This window comes from Lithobates pipiens, unplaced genomic scaffold, assembly GCF_037356315.1.
Source record: "Lithobates pipiens isolate NorthernLeopardFrog02 unplaced genomic scaffold, aLitPip1_a1.2 Scaffold_3, whole genome shotgun sequence".
In the NCBI taxonomy this organism is placed as follows: Eukaryota; Metazoa; Chordata; class Amphibia; order Anura; family Ranidae; genus Lithobates; species Lithobates pipiens.
The window spans coordinates 268,632,894-268,641,250 of NW_027507790.1; the positions used below are offsets into that span (position 1 = coordinate 268,632,894).

Genomic DNA, 8,357 nt, shown 5'->3' on the forward strand with positions numbered 1-8,357 from the left:
CTTCTCTCCGCCTTCAGTTTCAATGTCTAGACCTAGCCTCCGCCCACTCCGTATTGTCAGCCAGTCAGCGGCCGCGTTGTGTCAGTTGCCAGGCAGCTCTCAGAGAACAGAGCGCCGCGGACCAATAGGGAGGGGGGAAAGTGGGAGGGGCCGCTCCGGGTCTCGTGGTCCTCCCTGGCGCACGCTGATTGGCCGCGGCGCGAGTTGCGCAGGCGCGGTACCGCGGAATGACGCAGCTCTTTGCTGGTGGCGCAGGCTCCTCCCCTTTCGCCGCAGTCAGTCACACAGTTGAGGGGACACCGGGCGCCGAGCGGGCAGTGAGAGCTTGTACCGGAGCCAGGGGGCGGAGCATCCAGCGCGAGCGGCATTCCCGGCACTGGTCAGCGGCTTGGGCCGGACACCGAACATGGCTACCGGATCAGAGTGAGTGCGGGGTGCCGGTAGGCCGCAGAGCCGGGGCCCGGGTACCTGAGGGAGCGGGGAGGAGGTGGGGGGGGAGGCCGGGGAACGAGGGCCGTGTGTTCGCGAGAGGCGAAGGAGGGGGAGAGCGGCCCGGATATAGAGGGAGCCGGCCGGCCGCATCCTGCTGTGTCATGCAGGCCTCACCCCTCCCCCCAATCATATCCATAATACAGGCCTCACCCCTCCCCCATATCAATACTATAGGCCGCCTCCTCATCTTCATCATCACCCCTCCCCCCATATCAATATTATAGGCCTCATCTTCATTATCACCCCCCCCCCCCCCATATCAATACTATAGGCCTCCTCCTCATAATCATCACCCCTCCCCCTGTATCAATACTACAGGCCTCCTCATACCCCCCCCCCCCATATCAGTACTACAGACCACCTCATCTCCCCCCCCATATCAATACTATGGGCCTCCCCCCTCCCCCAATCATATCGATAATATAGGCTGCCCCCTCATCCATACTACAAGCCTCATCATCCTCCCCTCTTCATAATACAGGCCTCATTACCTCCCCCATCTATACTACAGGCCTCCTCAAATATCCATCATACTATATGCCTCATCATCCTCCTCATACTATATGCCTCATCATCCTCCTCATACTAAGGCCTCGCCATTATCCTCCTCCCTCCCCCACTACAGGTATCATCATCACCCCCCATCATACTTCAGGCCTCATCCTCTTGTTGCTGGTCTCATCATTCCTCGCCCCATCAATCACTGTCCCTCATCGTGCCAGATCCCCGTCAGCCTACAGTCCTCATCCCACTATCACTGGTCCTATCATACTACAGTCCTCATCCTTATGTTGGTGTCCCATCATCTTCCCCTTCCTCCTCCTACATCCCCCCCCTTCCTCCTCCTACATCCCCCCCCTTCCTCCTCCTACATCCCCCCCCCTTCCTCCTCCTACATCCCCCCCCCTTCCTTCCCCCTACATCCCCCCCCCCTTCCTCCCCCTACATCCCCCCCCCCTTCCTCCCCCTACATCCCCCCCCTTTCCTCCCCCTACATCCCCCCCCCTTCCTCCCCCTACATCCCCCCCCCCCTTCCTCCCCCTACATCCCCCCCCCCCTTCCTCCCCTACATCCCCCCCCCCTTCCTCCCCCTACATCCCCCCCCCTCCTCCCCCTACATCCCCCCCCCCTTCCTCCCCCCTACATCCCCCCCCCCTTCCTCCCCCTACATCCCCCCCCCCCTTCCTCCCCCCTACATCCCCCCCCCCTTCCTCCCCCTACATCCCCCCCCCCTTCCTCCCCTACATCCCCCCCCCCTTCCTCCCCCTACATCCCCCCCCCTTCTCCTCCTACATCCCCCCCCCCCCCTCCATACACCCCCCCCCCCTTCCTCCTCCTACATCCCCCCCCCCCTTCCTCCTCCTACATCCCCCCCCCCCTTCCTCCTCCTACATCCCCCCCCCCTTCCTCCTCCTACACCCCCCCCCCCCTTCCTCCTCCTACATCCCCCCCCCCCTTCCTCCTCCTACATCCCCCCCCCCCTTCTCCTCCTACATCCCCCCCCCTTCCTCCTCCTACATCCCCCCCCCCTTCCTCCTCCCTACATCCCCCCCCCCCTTCCTCCTCCTACATCCCCCCCCCCCTTCCTCCTCCTACATCCCCCCCCCCCCTTCCTCCTCCTACATCCCCCCCCCCCTTCCTCCTCCTACATCCCCCCCCCTCCTCCTCCTACATCCCCCCCCCCTTTCCTCCTCCTACATCCCCCCCCCCTTTCCTCCTCCTACATCCCCCCCCCCCCTTCCTCCTCCTACATCCCCCCCCCTTCCTCCTCCTACATCCCCCCCCCCTTCCTCCTCCTACATCCCCCCCCCCTTCCTCCTCCTACATCCCCCCCCCCCTTCCTCCTCCTACATCCCCCCCCCCCTCCTCCTCCTACATCCCCCCCCCCCCCCCCTCTCCTCCTTCCACATCCCCCCCCCTTCCTCCTCCTACATCCCCCCCCCCTTCCTCCTCCTACATCCCCTCCCCCTTCCTCCTCCTACATCCCCCCCCTTCCTCCTCCCACTCCCCCCCCCCACCTTCCTCCTCCTACATCCCCCCCCCTTCCTCCTCCTACATCCCCCCCCCCCTTCCTCCTCCTACATCCCCCCCCCTTCCTCCTCCTACATCCCCCCCCCTTCCCTCCTACATCCCCCCCCCTTCCTCCTCCTACATCCCCCCCCCCTTCCTCCTCCTACATCCCCCCCCCCTTCCCTCCTCCTACATCCCCCCCCCCTTCCTCCTCCTACATCCCCCCCCTTCCTCCTCCTACATCCCCCCCCCCCTTCCTCCTCCTACATCCCCCCCCCTTCCTCCTCCTACATCCCCCCCCCCTTCCTCCTCCTACATCCCCCCCCTTTCCTCCTCCTACATCCCCCCCCTTCCTCCTCCTACATCCCCCCCCCCCCCTTCCTCCTCCTACATCCCCCCCCTTCCTTCCCTCCTACATCCCCCCCCCCCTTCCTCCTCCTACATCCCCCCCCCCTTCCTCCTCCTACATCCCCCCCCCCCCCTTCCTCCTCCTACATCCCCCCCCTCCCTTCCTCCTCCTACATCCCCCCCCCCCTTCCTCCTCCTACATCCCCCCCCCCCTTCCTCCTCCTACATCCCCCCCCCCTTCCTCCTCCTACACCCCTCCCCCCCCCCTTCCTCCTCCTACATCCCCCCCCCCCTTCCTCCTCCTACATCCCCCCCCCCTTCCTCCTCCTACATCCCCCCCCCCTTCCTCCTCCTACATCCCCCCCCCTTCCTCCTCCTACATCCCCCCCCCTTCCCTCCTACATCCCCCCCCCTTCCTCCTCCTACATCCCCCCCCCCCTTCCTCCTCCTACATCCCCCCCCCCTTCCTCCTCCTACATCCCCCCCCCCTTCCTCCTCCTACATCCCCCCCCCTTCCTCCTCCTACATCCCCCCCCCCTTCCTCCTCCTACATCCCCCCCCTCCCTTCCTCCATCCTACTCCCCCCCCCTTCCTCCTCCTCATCCCCCCCCCTTCCTCCTCCTACATCCCCCCCCCCCTTCCTCCTCCTACATCCCCCCCCCTTCCTCCTCCTACATCCCCCCCCCCCTTCCTCCTCCTACATCCCCCCCCCCTTCCTCCTCCTACATCCCCCCCCCTTCCTCCTCCTACATCCCCCCCCCTTCCTCCTCCTACATCCCCCCCCCCCCTTCCTCCTCCTACATCCCCCCCCCCCCTTCCTCCTCCTACATCCCCCCCCCCCCTTCCTCCTCCTACATCCCCCCCCCCCCTTCCTCCTCCTACATCCCCCCCCCCCCTTCCTCCTCCTACATCCCCCCCCCCCTTCCTCCTCCTACATCCCCCCCCCCCCTTCCTCCTCCTACATCCCCCCCCCCCTTCCTCCTCCTACATCCCCCCCCCCTTCCTCCTCCTACATCCCCCCCCCCTTCCTCCCTCCTACATCCCCCCCCCCCTTCCTCCTCCTACATCCCCCCCCCCCTTCCTCCTCCTACATCCCCCCCCCCCTTCCTCCTCCTACATCCCCCCCCCCCTTCCTCCTCCTACATCCCCCCCCCTTCCTCCTCCTACATCCCCCCCCTTCCTCCTCCTACATCCCCCCCCTTCCTCCTCCTCCCTCCCCTCCTCCTACTTCTCTCCTACTCCCCCCCCTTCCTCCTCCTCCTACATCCCCCCCCCTTCCTCCTCCTCTTCCTCCTCCTACTACATCCCCCCTTCCTCCTCCTACTACATCCCCCCCCCCTTCCTCCTCCTACATCCCCCCCCCTTCCTCCTCCTACATCCCCCCCCTTCCTCCTCCTACATCCCCCCCCTTCCTCCTCCTACATCCCCCCCCTTCCTCCTACACCCCCCCCCCCCCTTCCTCCTCCTACATCCCCCCCCCTTCCTCCTCCTACATCCCCCCCCCTTCCTCCTCCTACATCCCCCCCCCTTCCTCCTCCTACATCACCCCCCTTCCTCCTCCTACATCCCCCCCCTTCCTCCTCCTACATCCCCCCCCCCTTCCTCCTCCTACATCCCCCCCCTTCCTCCTCCTACATCCCCCCCCCCTTCCTCCTCCTACATCCCCCCCCTTCCTCCTCCTACATCCCCCCCCCCCTTCCTCCTCCTACATCCCCCCCCCCCTTCCTCCTCCTACATCCCCCCCCTTCCTCCTCCTACATCCCCCCCCCCCTTCCTCCTCCTACATCCCCCCCCCCTTCCTCCTCCTACCTCCCCCCCCTTCCTCCTCCTACATCCCCCCCCTTCCTCCTCCTACATCCCCCCCCCCTTCCTCCTCCTACATCCCCCCCCCCCCCTCCTCCTCCTACATCCCCCCCCCCCTCTCCTCCTACATCCCCCCCCCCCTCCTCCTCCTACATCCCCCCCCCCCCCCTCCTCCTCCATCCCCCCCCTCCTCCTCCTACATCCCCCCCCCTTCCTCCTCCTACACCCCCCCCCTTCCTCCTCCTACACCCCCCCCCCTTTCTCCTCCTCCTACATCCCCCCCCCCCCTTTCTCCTCCTCCTACATCCCCCCCCCCCTTCCTCCTCCTCCTACATCCCCCCCCCCCTTCCTCCTCCTCCTACATCCCCCCCCCCCTTCCTCCTCCTCCTACATCCCCCCCCCTTCCTCTCCTCCTACATCCCCCCCCCCCCCCTTCCTCCTCCTCCTACATCCCCCCCCCTTCCTCCTCCTCCTACATCCCCCCCCCCCCCCCCCTTCCTCCTCCTCCTACATCCCCCCCTTCCTCCTCCTCCATCCCCCCCTCCTCCTCCACCCCCCCCCCCCCTTCTCCTCGTAATACATCACCCCCCCTCCTTCTCCTCGTAATACATCACCCCCCCTCCTTCTCCTCGTAATACATCACCCCCCCTCCTCCTCCTCGTAATACATCACCCCCCCCTCCTCCTCCTTCTCCTCGTAATACATCACCCCCCCTCCTCCTCATGCTGTATCACCCCCCCCCCCCCCCCCCCCATCCCTATCTTACTAGAGGCCTTGTCATCCTTTTATGTTGGTGATCTGATCATAAAGGCTTCATCCTGCTTTTGCTGGCCTCATTCTCCTGTTTGGGGGGCAACAAATCTCCTTCTTTCTTCCTGGTTGTCTCCTCCTCCATTCTCCTTATTCTGTGGGTTCTCCTCTTTGAGCACCACAAACACAACATTTATTTTCAATATTCAAAGCAACCCCCCCATCTCCATAAAAACAAAAACCCCAAGCATTTCTGGCTGTGGCCAGCTTGAGAAAGGGCAGATGATTCATGTAGCATTTACTTCCTGGAATCCATCTGCCCTTAGCTCAAGTATGGGCTGACCTGAGAACTCTCCCTCCCATCCCGAAGACTCCTGGGATGTATGGCATCATTTGTCTAGGCATGGAGATTGGGAAGGAACTAAACAAAAAAAGTTTAAGAATATATGATCTACTTTCCTATCTATTTACACTATGCTAGCAGCATAATGATTAAAAATAATCGATGTTGATTGAGAGAGTGAAGTTTTCACTTATTATTCATTCTGTTCTCTACTGCTGATCTTCTGTTTCTTCCTTTATCATTAAACACAAAGTAAAACGCAGAACCACTGATAGAATGAATTGTTTAAAATGGTATCAAACAAAATATCAAAAACCCCATTGGTAGTTATTCTTATTCACATAATCACAATCCACATATAACGCATAAATACTTAATTGTCTCATAATATACAAAAAATTACATATGTGGAGTGAAATGCACTACAAGGTGTGAATCAAATAAAACAGAAATAAAATGTCCACATCAATAAACAAACAAATATCCTGCATTGATATTACATAGATCAGTGATGGAGAACCTCGGCTCCCCAGATGTTTTGGAACTACATTTCCCCATGATGATCATGCACTATGCAGGGTATTTGAGCATCATGGGAAATGTAGTTCCAAAACATCTGGGGGTGCCAAGGTTCACCATCACTGGCCTAGATGGTCTACATGCCAAACGTGCCCATATTCCAAATCTCATGTGCAGAAGTTCCCCACCTCTGTGTATCCAGCACCAGTCTCTGCTGCCTCTTACCTCCACGGCCCGACCTACACAGTGGTAAGGTCAACCAGAGCTGGTCCAGACACCTGGGTGTGTATTATTGCAGCAATCTTCCCAAGGGCAGGTGAGACCGGATCCCCAAACAGTGCCGCAGGATGCGAATCACTCGGAAATCTGAAACCTTCCATAGTGTAACACGTTCCAATAAAAAATAAAAAATAAAAAAAAAACATTTATTCAGTAAAAGATGAAATAATATTCACAAAGTCGCACTGCAAGTCCTGTGCACAAGGTTAAAAGCCAGATATGATTGCAAAACGATCACATTGCCCCCTGAAGCATGGAGATCTGGAGAGGATATGTTAAAGTGGATGCAACATAACTTCTGGGCGTGGTGTCCACATGGCTCCGCCCCTCAGGTTTTTGTCTCCCTTTTGGGGTAGGTTTAGCCACTCAACATGTCCCTATGTTTGGGTAGAAATGGGCACCCCACATACCCCCACTTTGGGTGGAATTGGGCACCCTACATATGCGTGTTTCAACCCCTCTAACCCCCCCCCCCCCCCCCCCAGTTAGATTTGGGCACCTACATGTGTGTTCCCTGTGTGTCGTGAGCACGACCCCCCTCCTTGGGTAGATTTGGGCACCACACATGTCCCCTCCCACCAAACAACCCACCCCACCCTGGCAGACTTGGGCACCCTACATGTTGCCCCCTTTGAGTAAAGTTGGGCACCCAACATGCCACCCCCATTTGGGTAGAATTGGACACCCCCCCCCGGCTCCCTCTTGTCTCTGCCAGGAACAGTTCCCCCCTTTACCCCAGTCACATGATTTGCCCCCCCCCTCCTCCTCGCTCCTTGTCAATCAGAGTTTAGTATCCTGTCACATAGAATTTGTCACCTTTGTACTCCTGAGTCCCAGTATAGAATCTGGATTTGTCTGTCCGCTCTTTACTACCATTCCACCTGTGTGTAATTTGTCCCCCTGGGCCCCTTCACACTAGTGCAGATTCCTCTACATCTGTCATTTCACGGCAAAGGAGGACACTGGAAATCGCAACGGGGGCCATTCACATCAATGGGGCAGGGCAGTTCATGAAAGGGTGCAGAAGCTTCTTTTTAGTTTGTCCTGGCCCCATAGACTTCAATGAAAGCATATGGAAAAACACATTTATGCATTTTTGGTGTGGTATTGCACTTAACAGTCGGTCTACCCAACAAAAAAAGCATGAAGACATGTTATAAACGCATGATTATTCCTGTTACTGTACACATCAGTCTCTGGTTCCATGCGCCATTTTATAAAGTAATTTGCTACATTTAAATCACATTTGTAACCTTGTTTCCATGTCTACCCATCAATAGTAACTGACATCAAAGGGCCCCTAGAACTATTATATGTAACACAAGTTCATTGTCTACCTAAATCCACATTACACGGCTATCGCTTTGTGCTTATTTATTTTTTATTTATTTTTATTCTATTATAATTTCTCATCCTTACACCTCTGTAACCTTTCCTCATCGTGTCCATCTTATTTATTTGGTATACTTATAGTTCACACGCATTGTATTTCTTTCCTGTTGGGACCCTCCTATTTTATTTAGTATGACGCAATCCTTTGTCCTTGTTATATGTGGTTGGTTGTGTATTTCTCAGTGTCTTTTTGTATCTTCAGGAATCCTTTTGTATAATCCAGAGCCTGGGAAAAACAGATTGGGCAAATATTGAGCAACCAGGCTACTGGTGTCAATGGAGTGTTTCCTGGTTCATACTTGTACTTTGAATACCGCACCCCTTCATTCATTATCTATGGAAGCAAGGAACGTGGTATCTGAGATCTCACCCAGCCCTCAGCTCACCATGATCCTGTATAAATGTGCCTTGAAGTATTCAC

The 8,357-nt window shown here is 57.9% G+C and overlaps 1 protein-coding gene across 1 annotated transcript in view; it reads left to right on the forward strand.

Annotated features, from left to right (window-relative positions):
• The first annotated feature begins 245 nt into the window (after window positions 1–245).
• The window catches only part of VCP (valosin containing protein), a 55,238-nt gene continuing 47,126 nt past the window's right edge, over window positions 246–8,357 (forward strand). Inside the window, exon 1 of the mRNA XM_077463145.1 lies at window positions 246–423. Within this exon, the coding sequence (XP_077319271.1) occupies window positions 407–423 (17 nt within the window). The 5' untranslated portion in view covers window positions 246–406. The remainder of the gene's footprint in view (window positions 424–8,357) is intronic.